Source organism: Delphinus delphis, chromosome 2 (genome assembly GCF_949987515.2).
Source record: "Delphinus delphis chromosome 2, mDelDel1.2, whole genome shotgun sequence".
NCBI lineage: Eukaryota > Metazoa > Chordata > Mammalia > Artiodactyla > Delphinidae > Delphinus > Delphinus delphis.
The window spans coordinates 134,098,804-134,114,111 of NC_082684.1; the positions used below are offsets into that span (position 1 = coordinate 134,098,804).

General features: G+C 48.7%; 1 protein-coding gene across 1 annotated transcript in view; it reads right to left on the reverse strand.

Annotated features, from left to right (window-relative positions):
* Positions 1–8,914: 8,914 nt before the first annotated feature.
* Positions 8,915–15,308, reverse strand: part of NOX5 (NADPH oxidase 5) — a 31,422-nt gene continuing 25,028 nt past the window's right edge. The window contains 2 exon segments of the mRNA XM_060002840.1: positions 8,915–9,046; positions 10,084–10,250. Coding sequence (XP_059858823.1) covers positions 8,915–9,046; positions 10,084–10,250 — 299 coding nt within the window.

A 15,308-nucleotide genomic window follows, 5' to 3' on the forward strand; every position in this document is an offset into this window, starting at 1 on the left:
CCTCCAAGATCAAGGTCAGGGGACATCTCACCCCCACCCTGACCTTGGTTCCCCTCTCCTTTGGCCATGACAGCAGTTCATGAGGCCCTGTGCTGGCATCTACCTCATTGTGTTAGCACCACGCTTTGTGTCCTTGTCACCTGGCACTGTGCTTGTGGGGTGGATGAATGAATGAATGAATGAGTGATTCTCTAATAATAAACCTCATCTGACTTGATAGGATTTTGTTGGGAGATTTGGGTGTGAGGAGGGGGCTTTCCTTCCTGGGAGATTAGCCTCGGTCTAGCCTGGACGGGGGAGTCAGGTTGTTTTTTGAGGCCTTCCTGCCTCCTGCCCTTAAAGACCATCCCACCTGCCTGCTCCCCTGGTGACGTGGGGACAGCCTCACTGAAACTGGCCTTCTTGTCCTCAACACTGAACAGAAATTCCCCAGGAGCACTTCTCTGTTTTCCTCTTCTGGACAAGAGGCACACAGACAGAGCCAGAGCGGAGGGCAACGAAGCACTCAGATTTGAGAAACAGGCAGGAGATTCCAGAAGCAATCAGGGGAGAAAAGAACCTACATTATCCCCCGAATTCACAATGCAGCCCTCACAAGCTGGAGCGCCTGTGATTGGATCTTCCCATCTTCCCGTGTCTCCTGCAGCCCAGGATTAGCCAGTTCGGGAAAGGATGCAGTGATGCCCACACAGCTAGCCAGGGCTTCCCCGGGGACGTGTGAGGGCGATGTCTGGGGACTCCTGGGAGCCAGGTGGTCCTTCCTGGGAGGGGAGGGCATTTATCAGGCCCCCAAATATGTCTGGTCACAAAGGACCTGAAGACAAAAGGCTGCAGACCCCTTCTGATGGCAGAGGGGCAACTTGGAAGAGATTCCTCACCAGAACCCGACCACACTGGCCCCCTGATCTCAGACTGCAGCCTCCTGAACTGTGAGAAGTAAATCCTGTTGTTTATGAGCCCCCCATTCTATGGTATCATGCTACAGTAGTCCCAACGGACTAAGACAGAAATAACCAGCACCTGTTAAAACTTACTACCTGCCGAGCACTGTCTTAAGCACCTCATGCACATTTATTTATTTAATCATTTTACCATTTCTCTAATAGGTACCATTATTCTTGTTGTCCCCATTTTACAGATGAGGAAACTGAGAGCAGGGACTTTGACTCTTTTGTCCACTGTTCAACTCCAGCACCCAAAACGGCAGGAATTCAACAAACTCATCCACTGAACAGCACCAAAATTGCTCTAATGTGGAGCCTGGGGGCCAACAATCTCCCAGATGATGATGTAGTGGGACCTTGGAGATGCACAGAGGCTCTGATGCCATTCAAGAGGCTCTGCCCCTCCCTCCTGCCCTCTTTCCTTCCATACTTATTTTTCAAGGGCTTCCTATATGTAGAACTTGTGCACAGAGAGGAATCAGATTTCCCTTCTGCCCCCAAGTGGGTTATAATTACAGTGTAATAAGCAGCAATAACCTATGCAGAAAAATTCCAGTAAAGTAATAAAAAACACAAAGAGAAGCAAACAGTGTGCTGTAACAAGTTTGTCATCCGTCCATCCATTCACTCATCCGAGGAGCATGCATTGAGCTAAGCCCTGGGATGCTGGGATGAATGGGATGTAGGTCCCCCTTCTGGTGGGTGAGGCCGTGGCTGCCTCCCTCAGGGAAGCAAAGGCTTGAGGAGAGCAGGCTCCAGGCTTGAGGTCTGCCCGCTCCATCTATCTCTGCTCTGCTCCAAGGGGCGCTTTCCCCAGAGCTGGCCCAGCCCAGACTGCAGGCTCCAGGGCTATGGCCTGTCGAGAAAAGCAGGTCAGTAAGACTTGTCCCCAGGCTTTGGGCTGACTGTCCTCTTTCAGTGTCCCTCTGGCCTCCCTCCCTCCCTCCCTCCCTGTGGTGCCTGGCAGAGGGCCTCGGGCTCCCGGCTGAGCCACTCACTCACGCACTGAGCCATCCGCACAGAGGGCGGCCGTCTCCCCCCGCCGGCCCCCAGAGCTCTGCGGGGTGATTGATGGGGCTACTCTGTTCCTGGTCCCAGAGAGCTCCTTTGAATAATAACTTGACAAAATTACTCTCTCTTTTTTTTTTTCTTTCCCTATTTTCTGATTCATTGGCTCTAAGTCATTCATCTCTTTTGAGTTAGAGGAAGAAAGAAGAATGAGGAAGAGGAGAAGGACGTGTCCCAGAGGTACAAGGGACCCTGAGCCCCACCTCCTCATTCTACAGGGGGAGCTGGAGGTGGAGCCCACCTCTGCCGTTAGGATTTCTATATTAATCCTGACCTCCGCTTGTAGAAGAGAAGCAAGTGTGGGAGGGATGGGAGGTGGGGGAGGCAGGGATCTTTCTAGGGCCCCTGCAGTTGCACCTTGAAGGCAGCTGCCCACTCTATCCACATGTAAGTCTGGTCCAGTCTGCCTGCAGGGATATTGCAGTTTGCTCATCCTTGAGGGGTCACAGGCAGAGCAGGTAGGGAAAGGAAGGAGACACAGGGGTTCGTTCAAGTGAGTTATGTCAGCTCATCAACACCAACACTTGATCACCTCCTATGTGCTAGGCACAGGGGAGACAAAGATGCATAAACCCTGTTCCTGCTCTCAAGGAGTTCACAGACATGCATAGGTAAAGCCAGTGCCTGCGACAGATGCTCTCGTGGAAGTAGGTCCCATGCAATCACACCGAGGAGGCTGTTCTTCTGCGCTGAGAGGGACCAGCAAGGAAGTCTGCATAGACGAGCTGATAAAGTGTTCTGAGATCTCAATCTGAAGGCGGGGAAGCGTGCTCCAAATGTTAGGCACCGCAGAAGCAAAGGCTGGAAGGTGTGAAATTTCATGGTGGTCGGGGAAACTCTGAGTTATATGGTGTTTTTAGAGTATGAAGGTGAGATGGATGTTGGCAAGACACAGGAGGAAGGGCCAGTAATGATACCGGCTGCAGATCTTAATCGAGTGCTCATGTGGGGAGGCCTGTGTGCCGGTCTCAGGAGTTCGATGACTGCGATAGGACAGTTATCCAACAGGAAGGGGTGTAATCAGATCTGCAACAGTGTGGAGGATGGATCAGACCCGGAGAGACTAGAGAAAGGAAGACAGCCAGGGGGTGGATGTAATTAGTCCAGGCAAGAGGCGATTGAAGGATTGAACCAAGGCCGGGCCGATGCAGGAGGGAATGGATTTGAGAAACGTGTTGACATGCTCGGTGGCTGGCTGAAGGCTGAGGATGGGGAGATAGAAGAGTCAAGGGTACCTCATGGGCCACCAGGGATCATAGCACAGAAACATTCACGAACAACTGCCAGGCACCTATTAGATGGTAGCGCCATTCCCGGCACAGAGGCACAGAGACAAATAATTCATGTCCCTTGGACGTACTTCACGGTTTCTTTAAGACAAGCTTAATCTGTATACACAGACATCCAACCAAGTTTGGGGGAATCTCAGAACTTTTTTCTTTTACCAGAAAAATAATGCACCCTTTCCCCTCCACCACACTGAAACTCCCTTCCTATTTTATTTTGTTTCCTCCAGGAGGTGACACTCACACAACTGGGATGATTCCAGGTGGCCCCACTTGTCCCGGGGTAGGATCAGGGCAGCTCATTGGGGGCCACTGCCACGTGGCTGAGGTTGGGAGCGCGAAGCTTCCTTGAGAGTCGAGTCTTTCTCTAGCCATCTCTGCCTTTCAGCTGGAGTCTCCTTCCCCCTGGGATGGATTTCCCCATAAAATAAATGTCTTGTCTGAATTAATCTGATTTTTAAAAGGAGAAAGTCATCATATTGTAAAGACAGATCATAAAAAGACGCATCAGTCTGTCAGGAAGACTGGTTAATATGAATATTTGTTTAGCAGAGACAGTGCACCCGAGGCAGCCTTTCTGGACCAGCCCTGGGCCTGGAAGGGGCCTTTCATTTGCATACTTAGAGCATCTAGAGCTGGCAGCTTTGCATTCTGAATACGGGCGCTGTAGCAGCCACACTCTGCAGAAGAGGCCGGGAGAGGCCCCCCAGCTGGAGGGACGGTTCCCTCAGTCCCAGCCATGCCCCAAACCCTTCCATTCGAGAACTAATCAATATGAGGGATCTTCAGAAGACACCTCAGACAATCTCTCCATTTTGTTTCATTCTTTAAAAAGTGACATAGGCCATCACATAAGTATGTAGATAAAAAACGAGTAGTATATGAAGTACATGGTATAAAAATTCTATGCTGTGAAACATTACACGGGTAACACATAAACACACGAAACAGAACAGAGAAAACCACAAAAGTGCGTTTGCCTTTTGCACAGGTGACCACTGTGAACTGTTTGGTGTGCATCTCAACGTCTTCCCATACATTTCTATCTGTCTCCTGCATGATACACATACACTGTTTGGTTTTTGTGAGATGGAATAGAAACATCAAAACTTGGTACTTGAATTTTTTTTTAATTAACATTCTACTTTGGGTTTCTTTTTAAAAATAAAGCTATAAAACGAATACATGTTTATCACAGAAACTTCAAAATCGATAGAGGGGTAGAAAATGCAAAGTAAGAAAGAACCCTAAAACCCTAAAAAGAAAATCTTTTCCTTCCTTTCTCTTCATTCCCACTCCCCAGAGCAAACAGATAAAATATATTTTTGTGTATCTTTTTTGGAAATGACTATGCACGTACAGGCATTTAAACACTCACATCCTCCATCTGTTCACTGAGGAAGTGAGAGCTCGGAGAGGTCACAGGGCAGATCCAAGGTCACACAGCTGACTGGGGCAGAAGCAAACGCAGAGCCGGGCGCCCCAACTTCAGAGGGCAAAGGCCTTTCGGCGGCACATTTCCAGGGAGTTTGCCCAGAGCCAGTCTCAGCTGGTGTGGCTAATCCTAACCTCCACCTCGTCTGCCAGGCGGTGACACTTCTCCATACCGCCCACGTCCCCCCGCCCCGTTCCCCCAACACTGCTGCCTCGCAGTGTGTTAACGGAATGCACTTGTGCGGCTTGCTCGGGGCGGGGGCCTGACGGTTTGTTTCACTAACACTGCTGTCTCTGCCAGAGCTGTCGTCACGGCAGAACAGCGTCATGGAGCCTCCTGGCAAAGCAATTCGTTCAGTGAGCTTGTGCCTGCGCTTTTGTTCCCCAGATTACAAGTGACAGTTACAGGCAGAAGACCCTTCCCGAGGATGATTCCATTTAAGTAATCCCTTGCCCTGGTGGGAGCTGGTATCCGGTTAGGGCTCTTGCCCCTCCCTCTACAGGAGGCTATGGGGCCACAGGCCTGCCCCCCAGGAGCTCACAGCTTGATGGAGGAGGGCAGCACACACCCTGATACACCCACCGCTGATCTGCAGGTCGCCTGTGTTCCCCCTCTGTTCTGTGTGTGTGTGTGTCGACCTTGGCCATCTTGGCCCCAGATGTGCCTACAGCATTGCCAACATCTGGGTGGAAGGAGAAAAGTCAGCCAGCCATCGGGATGTATTTGTTTCTGGTTGACGGCAGGATGGCCCCCATCTGGGCATCTAGGAAACATCTAGACGGACAGCCCGAGTAATCTGTATACCCACATATTTGATCCTGCCACCTATGACAATGTGAGGTGGCAGAGCCTGGACCAACGAACCCCACCCTCCAGCCAAGCCAGGCCTGTTCTGACCTTGCAGACAGAAAAGAGGGAAGCCCAGAACCCGCACACTGGTACAGGGATGGGAGGGGTGTGTGTGTGTGTGTGTGTGTGTGTGTATGGGGGCGGGGGGTTGGGAGGGGAGGGTTGTGCATGCATTTATGTGTTGTGGTAAGGGGCTGGCAGCTAGAGAAACTCTGATCTAGAAAATGAAGTCTCTGGACTTCACGGTTCTGCTCGAGTCTGGGGCTGCAGGTGTGGGCCAGGGCCGGGAGCTTTGGGGTGGGGCACGGTCTTCCCTGGCTCTTCCTGATTCACTACCATTCAGCAACCAGTGTCCCTCCCAGCAAAACAAAACCTCCCGAGATCGCTGGTTCCGCAGTGCCCTCCAGTGGGCAAGCAGAATATGTCTGGAGAGAACGCCTTCGCCACACGTGGTCACAAGTCACACGTGTGGACCCTTCAGGCATTTTAGAATCGAGGTTCAAGTTCCTCCACCTGCTTCCATGCCCTTTGGAAGATAAGGTTCTAAATGAACAGTTGGCTGTTTGTATAGAGGAGTGGGAGACCGGTAGAAGTCTGTAAAGAGAGAGCAAGGGACTGAGGACTGGGGCACCAGTGTTTTAGGGCATTGTGGACAGAGACTGGATGAAATGTAAAACAATGGTGACGTGTGTGTGTGTGTGTGTGTGTGTGTGTGCGTGTGTGTGTGTGTGTGTGAAGTCCTGTGCTAAACAGACTCTGCCCTGCCAACTCCCCCCGTGACTTTGCTATATCCTCTTTAGATACCCCAGCGCATCAGGACCTCCTAGCTTACCTCTCTACCCTCCGTAGAGTGACAGTTGTTTCTTGTTTTTGTTTTTTTTTGCGGTACGCGGGCCTCTCACTGTTGTGGCCTCTCCCGTTGCGGAGCACAGGCTCCGGACGCGCAGGCTCAGCGGCCATGGCTCACGGGCCCAGCCGCTCCGCGGCATGTGGGATCTTCCCGGACTGGGGCACGAACCCGTGTCCGCTGCATCGGCAGGCGGACTCTCAACCACTGCGCCACCAGGGAAGCCCGACAGTTGTTTTTTGTTCTTGTTCTTGTTCTTGTTTTTGTTTTTGCTTTTCCAAGCCTTCCCAAGTCTGATTACGAGGGGAAAACACAGACTCAGCAGGAGGAAATGGGTTCCAAGAGTGTTGCCAGTTAAGCCGGTAACAACTTCTCTTGGTCTGGGTTTCTCCACGTGAGTTGGGCGCCTATCCCAGGCTTGTTGGAAATCAAAGACGATCATGCACAAGTGCCCCAACACGAGGCCTCCCAGATATGCTGGCTCCCAGCCCCAGGAGAGGCTCCTTGAGCCCAGTCCCCCGTCTTCCTGCCCTCCATACGGCACGTGGTTGCCTCCTTCACCACAGAGCTGACGGCTGGGTCCCGCTCTTCCTCTTGTATTCTTCCTCCAGCTCCTCCCACATCTTGAATATGATGTCCTGTGTCCCGTCTTTCCTCTGTCTCAGTCCTCACTCTGCGTTGCACCCTCTGCCCCAAGATGCACATCAACATCCTCATCCACCATCCCCTTTTCTTGCTGCTTCTTTTTGAAAAGAAATTCCCACCGACTTTGTTTCATTGTCATCCGCAAGATGACTCCAAGGGTCGTCTCTGCTCGTCCTCTGCACTCCCCTCACTGGCTGCATCCAGCCGCCCTCCCCCTTTGATGCCCAGCCCTTTATAAGGGGTGTCACCATCATGGTTGTCACCAGCTTCTTTACCTGTTCTACGCCAAGTACTTCCTACCCACAGAAAAGAAAGGTACAATCGACAATCCCATTGAAAAGTGCCTGATTCCAACCCGCTGAAGGCAGCTTTGGGGAGGAGAGTTTAGGCTGCAAGGTCTAAACCAGCTGCAAGGCAGAGGATGCCCGGGAACAGTGGGGTCACCAGGGGCTTGCAGTGTGGGGCAGAGAGAAGACGCCCAGCTCGGATCCGACAGGTGAGGCTAGCCCTCCTGCGCCTGCCTGCCACCTAGGACCCCTCCTCCCCCAAGAGTCTCCTAGGGGGGCTTTTGTATTTTCTGTCCTTGCCATCCACTCCTACCCGGACAGTGACAGATGCAGACAGAGGCTGGAACACAGACCAGAGGGAGCTAGGGTGCAGAGAGAAGACGCAGAGACTCAGATGCCTGGAGCAATAAAGAGCCACCCAGGGACGGAGGATGAACGTCCTGGGCACGAATGGTGGTATATCATCTCACCCTCAGCAACCGTGATCAGGGAGGACGGGGCACCGGGCCCATACTCCAGATGAAGAAACAGGCTCAGAGAGGTTGCCAGGGCCACGTCACTGGGGCATGGCTGAACTGAGCGTCAAGTCACAACCTGCTAGATTCCTGGGCACAAGGCCTTTCTGTGACCACCATGGAGAGACACACACAGAGACGCTGTCTCCATTACTGCTTCTCTAATGACTCAGTGTGTGCAGAGAAGGGAAAACCGTCATGCAGAGCAAGGGAGGGACACACACAGTGGGGAGACACAGGGAGAAAGGCAGACAGAGATAAATAGGGAGAAAAGGGACACAGATGAATAGGGAGACGGGAAGACAACGACATAAGGAGAAGGGAAAAGTAGCTGCTTCTCTCTCCCTATGGGAATGGATTTGGGATAAAATACACATTCCGCGTCTCACCCCCTGATCTTCAGAATCGGAATTTCTGGGAGTGGGACCCAGGAATCTACATTTAAAGAAAGCTCCTCGGAGTAGCAAAGTGTGCTTTGAAATGCATCAGATAAATGGGATAGAGCTGTGCACGGCTAGAGGGAGGGATAGATGGAAAATTCCCAGTAAAGCAAATACAGCAAAATGTTAACCGAGGAATCTAGAAAGTGGGTAACACTGTCCACTGCACAATTGTTTTAACTTTCTGTATGTTTGAAAACTTTCATAATAACATGCTGAGTGTGTGGAAGTTCCTGAATGATCCTGATGATTAGGCAGGTCTGGGACCACTGTAGTAGGAGGGAAGGCATCCTCAGAGGACTTCTAGAGAAGCTGTTGCCCTGAGAAGGCCCCCTGCACTCCCCAGCCATGTCATCTCCATCCCCCGCCCCCAGTCTGACCAGTCCCACAGCAATCCCAGAACTCACAGCAGCACCGCACAAGGCCCTGCCCTTCTCCCTGGGCTCTGAAGGAAGTCCATCGGTCCCCTAGGGCCTCCTGTTCTGCACGGTGAGCAGGATTTTCTGGGTCGTCTGAGGCTGGTCTCTGCAGGGCCCTGGTAGCAATCCGATCCGGCTGGTGGGCAGTGCGGGTTTGGGCAGAGCTTGGAAAGGCAGGGCTAGAAGTTCCCTTGGAAAAACTTGAAGCCGAACTGCTTACAATGGTCCTTGAGCACCTTGGCCAGAGCTGGGAAGCCACAGAAGAAGACCTGCACCTTGCCCTTCTTCTCAGTGGCTAACTTCTGGAACACCTGGACTGCACAGGGCTGGGGGAGAGCAGAGGGAGAAGAGGGGGGACCGTGGACCCGCCCAGCGACACACCCAGTGGAGCCGAAGACGTAAGGGGCCAGGATGGCTGTCCTCCCCATGAGGAGCCCCAGGGCACAGCTGCTTGGCTTCAGCCATTAGTTTAGGAGCCGTTTGCTCAGTGAGTAACCTGACTCCGACCCCAGGGAGGGGCTGGACCAGAAAGAAATAAGATCCAGGCCCTCGGTTCAAGGAGCTGCATCCATGGGGGAGATGTGCACTAAACCAGCTGCAGTGCTGTAGCCGATGGCAGAGCCCAGAGGGTACACTGACCTCCAAAGCCCCAACCTCAGGCTAGCCCACGGGCCTCCATCAAAATGCCGCTTTCCTGAAGTCAGGCTTTCTCCCCCGGCGAGGACCCTTTTCCACCCCAAGTTCTGCTTAAGAATTGCCTTTGCCTAAAGTTCTCTTGGTGCTGAAGCCCCGCTGGCATCCCGCTCCCCCCAGACTCTCACTATCTAAACATGGATCATCTATAGCAGTTTGAAAAGCAATACCTTCTAGTCACTTCAGGCAAACTCTGCACCCCAACTGGTAAGTGCTCAGGGAGGAAAAATAATAATAAAACCAATCTGAGGAATAAAGTAGAAAGACTGCAAACTATTCTGTGGCTCTGGGCCTCAGTTTCCCTGTTTGTACCAGGAAGGGATAAGACGATGCCTCCCCGGGACTCTGTCCACTGGGGTCTTCAGACTCTGGTTTGCAGGGGGTCAGGGCTGGGAGAGGCCTTGGAGGTTATATGGTTATAACCTCCTCTGTGATCAGATGGGGAAACGGAGGCTAGGGGTGGAACAAACGGTGCTAGTGATGGAGCCAGGATGTAGGTCCCCTGCCTCCCGTTCCAGCCCTGAGATCCTGGCTGGACTCGGATGCTGGCCTCAACCTTTGCCCCTGCTTGCTTGGCCCTAATCTCCCCAGTCACTGCCTCAGACTCTCAGACCCACTAGTCCCTGCAGGCTTCAGGGCTCCAGGTGGCCTTTACCTCGTTCCAATCTGGCCGCCCAGGCTGGCTGCGTGTCTGGAGGCCCGTGATGGAATCCTTCTTCTCCTTCTTGGCCTGGAGATCGAGGGCCATCTGCAAACCAATGGCCTTCATGTCATTCTTGCCCAGCACGGAGGTCATATACATGCGCAGCTCCAGGAAACGGCCTACGTGGGGGAGGAGAGGGCAGGATTGAGGGGCCAGCACCCATGATGGGGACAGGGCAGGATGCCAGCCACCTTGTCCTGGGGCTTGAAGGAGGACTCACACTGTCGGCCAACCATATTCACCCAGTACCTCCATTTGACCAGTGCTGTAGAGAGGAAAGATGGCTCTCTTGAGCTGCTCGAGCACAGATGAGTTATCATATAGCCATTGTCTAATGTAAGTCTCACAACCACCCCAGGAGCTGGACCTTATATTTACAGAAGGTAAATGAATCCCAGGGCAGCGTGGCTGTCCTTGGTCTCTGAACTCATGCCCTTCTGTGCCTCATGGTGTCTGCTCAGCCTAGCTGGGGACACAAGCTATGCACACATGGAAAGACCGCTGAGACCAGAGAGTCAAGGGTTGAGTGAGTGGATCAGATGGCAAATGCTACTGATATACAGGGCAGGCTGAAGCACACGCAGCCGCTTCCTGGGACGGTGGGGACTGGGCGAGGTCTTGGAAGAGGGCTGAGACTCAAAGGGGAGGTGAAGGAAGCACCCTAAGAAGGGAGTAGCATGAGACAAAGGTGGGAGGCTGGAGTTTGTGGGGCATGATGTGACTGCCCGGCTGGAGCAGAGCATCCTTGAATGGGTGCAACAGCGGGTAGGAGTGGATACACAGTGAGGCCAGAATGTGAAGAATCTGGAATGCCCAGCTAGGGAATGGGGGCAGGGAGAGGGTACTGGAGCAGGGCATGATGAGATGAAAAGAGCATTTCAGGGAGGGGAGTCAGAGGACTGAAGGGACAGGGCAGAGACTGGCATCTAGGAGACCCATTAGGCCTGAGCGTCCACAGCTCTGTGTCTGCAATGGGACAGGTTTGTGAGATACTGATCCCACCAGCTCTAGGGCAATCGGTACATCCAGGTGGGCACCTCTGTGCTCAGGCAGTTTCCTCCATTCTCCCAGAGGTGGCAAACAAATGTTGTCATTTTCCCAGTGTGCCATGATGGGGAGAAGACTGGCCAGGGCTGCCCCACACCCCCGCCACAATGCAGGCCAGAAACGGCGGGGCCTGATCTACCACGTTGGATTCATGAGCTGACAATCCTTTATCCTTAAAGGATTCTCTCTCCCTAAAGGATTCAGGCCAGCCCAGCTTGTTCTCTATTGTTTCATACACCACGATTAGCCCACTTTTCCTTTGGCTCAAGATCTCAGCCATTGTTAAAATGCAAATGGCCCTAGGAGGGACACCACATTTCATTTCACACATCACTGAACTTGAGTAGTGTGGTGGTGCAGGAGGGAAGAAGACGTACCGTAAGGGATGCCCACCTGAGACAGCCCTGGCCCTTCTTCCTCAGAGTCACTGCCCCCCCATTCCCCCACACAGGGGTAAGAAAGGAGAGAATGAGACATCAGAGCGGGAGGGAGAAGGAGGCGCTGTGGAGGTTTTCGCTCTCTCCAAGACAGCGTGTTCCAGACAGTCCTCCCATTTCTGGGACACTCTCTTAAGGAAATCATCCAAAGGAAGGGGAAAACAAAACTATGTGCTCATGCATATTAATTGCAGCTTTATTTATGATAGCGGAGAATTAGGAATAAACAAAATGTCCAGTAGTAGGGGCATGGTTAAATAATTTACGGCAAACCACCGTATCCTTCATTACATAGCCATTAAATACTACTAGTACTGGTACTACTCTTACTACTAAATTTATGGAGCAATTCCTACTACTACTATTACTACTTCTGCTACTACTATTAAATTTATTGAGCAGTTACTACTACTACCATTACTACCACCTCTACTACTATTAGTACGACTTCTACTACTGGTGAATTGACTGAGCAGTTATTAAACTCCAGCCCTTATTCTAAGTGCTGTACAGATGATCTCTCACCCAATCCTCACAACAATCCCATGAGGTAGGTACTTAGTAGTATCCATATTTTTCAGATGAGGAGATAGAGGCAAAGCAATGTGCCCAAGGTTCTATACCTATTATGGGATAGAGTAAAAGACTCAACTCAAACAGCACAATTGAAGCTTAAGCTATAGAAATTAAAAATTATAAACCACAAATTCTTTGACTCAGACCTCGGTATATGATTAAAGTTGAAATCAGAGGCCGTGTGCTTCAGCTGCAATGAGAAACCTTGGAAGAAATTTGAGGTAACAAAGTTGTTGACTCAAGTGGCTTTGAGAATGCAAAGCAGTGGGTTAGCTGTTACCCTTTGCTTACACAGATTAGGAAGAAGCAAACAGCAAATATTTATATACCAGTAACTAGAAAACTTTAATTAAATCTAAACTTCTCCCTTAGGCTGTCATCATAAAAGCAAGTTTCTTATGAATTAATATACTTAAAAGCATTTAGAACAAAGTCAATGCTATATAAATATTTGCTTTAATTGTTATTTACAAGAAAGGGCAAGAAGCTTTACTACAATATTCTAGGGTTTATTTGTTCTCTTCCAAAGACTGTTGACTGGTGCTTTAAGGCTTTGGATGTTTCTTACAGTAAACTATATGTGTTTGAATGTTTTTTGTAGAAAACTGTGTCTGATTACTTGAACTTATAAACTATGTTTAGCATAGGAATTTGAATTTATTCATGGCAACCTTGTGATAATTAACCAGCCAAATAAGATCTAGTTCCAGTGGACTCAACACTGTAAAAAAACTCACCAATTCTCTTGAAGTTAGAAACATATCTAGAGATATTCCTCCTTATCTAAGATCTTCCGTAAGTAAAACATAACAAAACAAAATAATGACTAACAGATTAACTTTAAACATAGGACAAAACCTCAGTATTCCACAAAGATGTCGCATGAGGACTATTAAATAACCCAGAGAAACATGTTATCATGCAATGCTTAGTAAAAAATGTAGGATACAACACTTGCTGGGCGGGGAGGGGAGACTGCAGGGACTGGGGAGAGGACATTTAAACATTCCAATTTAATGAACGCATAAAAGAAGGGACCAAAAGAATTCGTACAAATTCGTACAAATCAGCAAAAGAATTCGTACATGCCAAGCTGTATAATTTTTATCTTAGACCATTTTCTAAACTTTTTGATTGCTACCTCATCAGGAAACATATTGAGCACACACCCCCAATAAATATATGTTTGTTCACATGTTCATTTCTACTTACAGTTTACGTCTATTAAAAATTTTATGCTTGAGTAAAAGGAACCATATTACTCTCTCACCTTGAACAACTAGAAAAATAAGCAAGATATATAAAACAATGGTTTCCAGACATTGGTCAACAGGTCATGTAGGACTGTCATTACTGAGGGAGGAAACACTGAAGTGAGCCTTACAATTACCTGGTGTTGGCCTCACTGAATTGAGGAGACAGAAATTGGAGATCAGGGAGCCAGGACAGCTACAACGTGCCAGGCACAAAACTAGAATAAGGGCAACTGCAGAGAGGAAGAGAGACCGAAGGAAGAAGAGAAAGAGGAAGGGAGGATGAGGGCTCACTAGCTCTGGAAATCTGCATAAAGTTCCCCCTCAGTCTTTGGCTCAGTGTTAATCTGTACACTTGTGAAAGAAAATTACCAGAAAACATGAGGCTTCACAGTACCTGGAGCTCAAACAGAGCTGGCAATAGTTTGTCTTCCACCATCAAGAGTGCAGAGACCTTCTAATATATAAGGCAGTAGGATGAGTCCTCAGAGGTGCAGCACCTTAGCCCTGAGGCTGAATTAGCCCCACAATAAAGCCTGCTCTGGACTCTCCCTAACAAAAGTTAAAAGCAAGTCTTGAAAGTATCCAAACCATCCTAAACAATGTCACTGTGCACCAGAGCAAAGTACAGTGCTATTTAAAGAAGTACCACAAAATCCAGAACACAACATGCAATTCACAGTACCTGCCATCCAGTAAACAATTACCAAGCATGTAAAGAAACAGGAACATATGATTCATAACTAGGAGAAAATTCGTCATTAGAAACAGACCCAGAAATGACAGAGATGATGGACTTAGACAAAGATGTTAGAGCAAATATTATAAATGTCCTTGAGAATGTAAAAACAAAACAAAGCAGCTACGATGAGAAGAGGAATGGAAGACATAAAAGATAGCCAAATGGAACTTCTAGAGAAGAACAACACAATAAGAGAAATGAAAAATACAATGGATAGGATTAATAGCTATTCTAGGTGCTTTGGTTTTTCCCTATAAATTTTAGAATAAGTTTCTTGATATCTATATTTCAAAACCTGCTGGGACATTTATTAGGATGGGAAGGATAGATAAGTTGCTGCAGAAGAAAAGATGAGTGAACTTGAAGACACAGCAATAGAAACTATCTGATATGAGGCACAGATTGAGAGGAAAAAACAACAACAACCATACTCACAATAACCTGTGAGATATCAAACAGTCTAAGATCTGTGTAATTGAAGTGACAGGAAGGAGAAGGGGAGACAGGAAAAAAACATGTAAAGAAAGAATGGCTGAAATTTATCCAAATTTGATGGAAACTATAAGCCCAGATGTCCAAGAAGTTCAATGAACTTCAAGTACAAGAAATATAAAAAAACTGTTTCTCAGAAATGTTTTGTAGTTTTTAGTATACAGATCTTGCCCATATTTTGCTAAATTTATCCTTAAGTATTTCATGGTTCTTAAAATTCTATTTAAAGATTTTCAAATACTAATTATTTGTTGTTTGTAAATAGAAATAGAATTGACTTTTGCATATTCACCTTATAACCTGGACCTTGTTGAACTCACTATGAGACTGATCTAAATAAAGAGCTAAAACTATAAAACTTCTGGGAGAAAACCTAAGAGTAAATACTCATGACTTTGAGTGAGGCAAAGGTTTTAGTTAGGACACAAAAAGCATGAAGAATAAGGGAAAGAAATCTGATAAATGGGACATCATTAAAATTTCAAAATTTTGTTCTTCAAAAGACAGTTTAAGTAAATGAAAAGACAAACCACAGACTGGGAGAATATATTTATAAAATGTACACCTGGTAATGGACCTGTTTCCATAATATATGAAGAACTCTTACAATTTAATAAAAAGAAGAAAAAT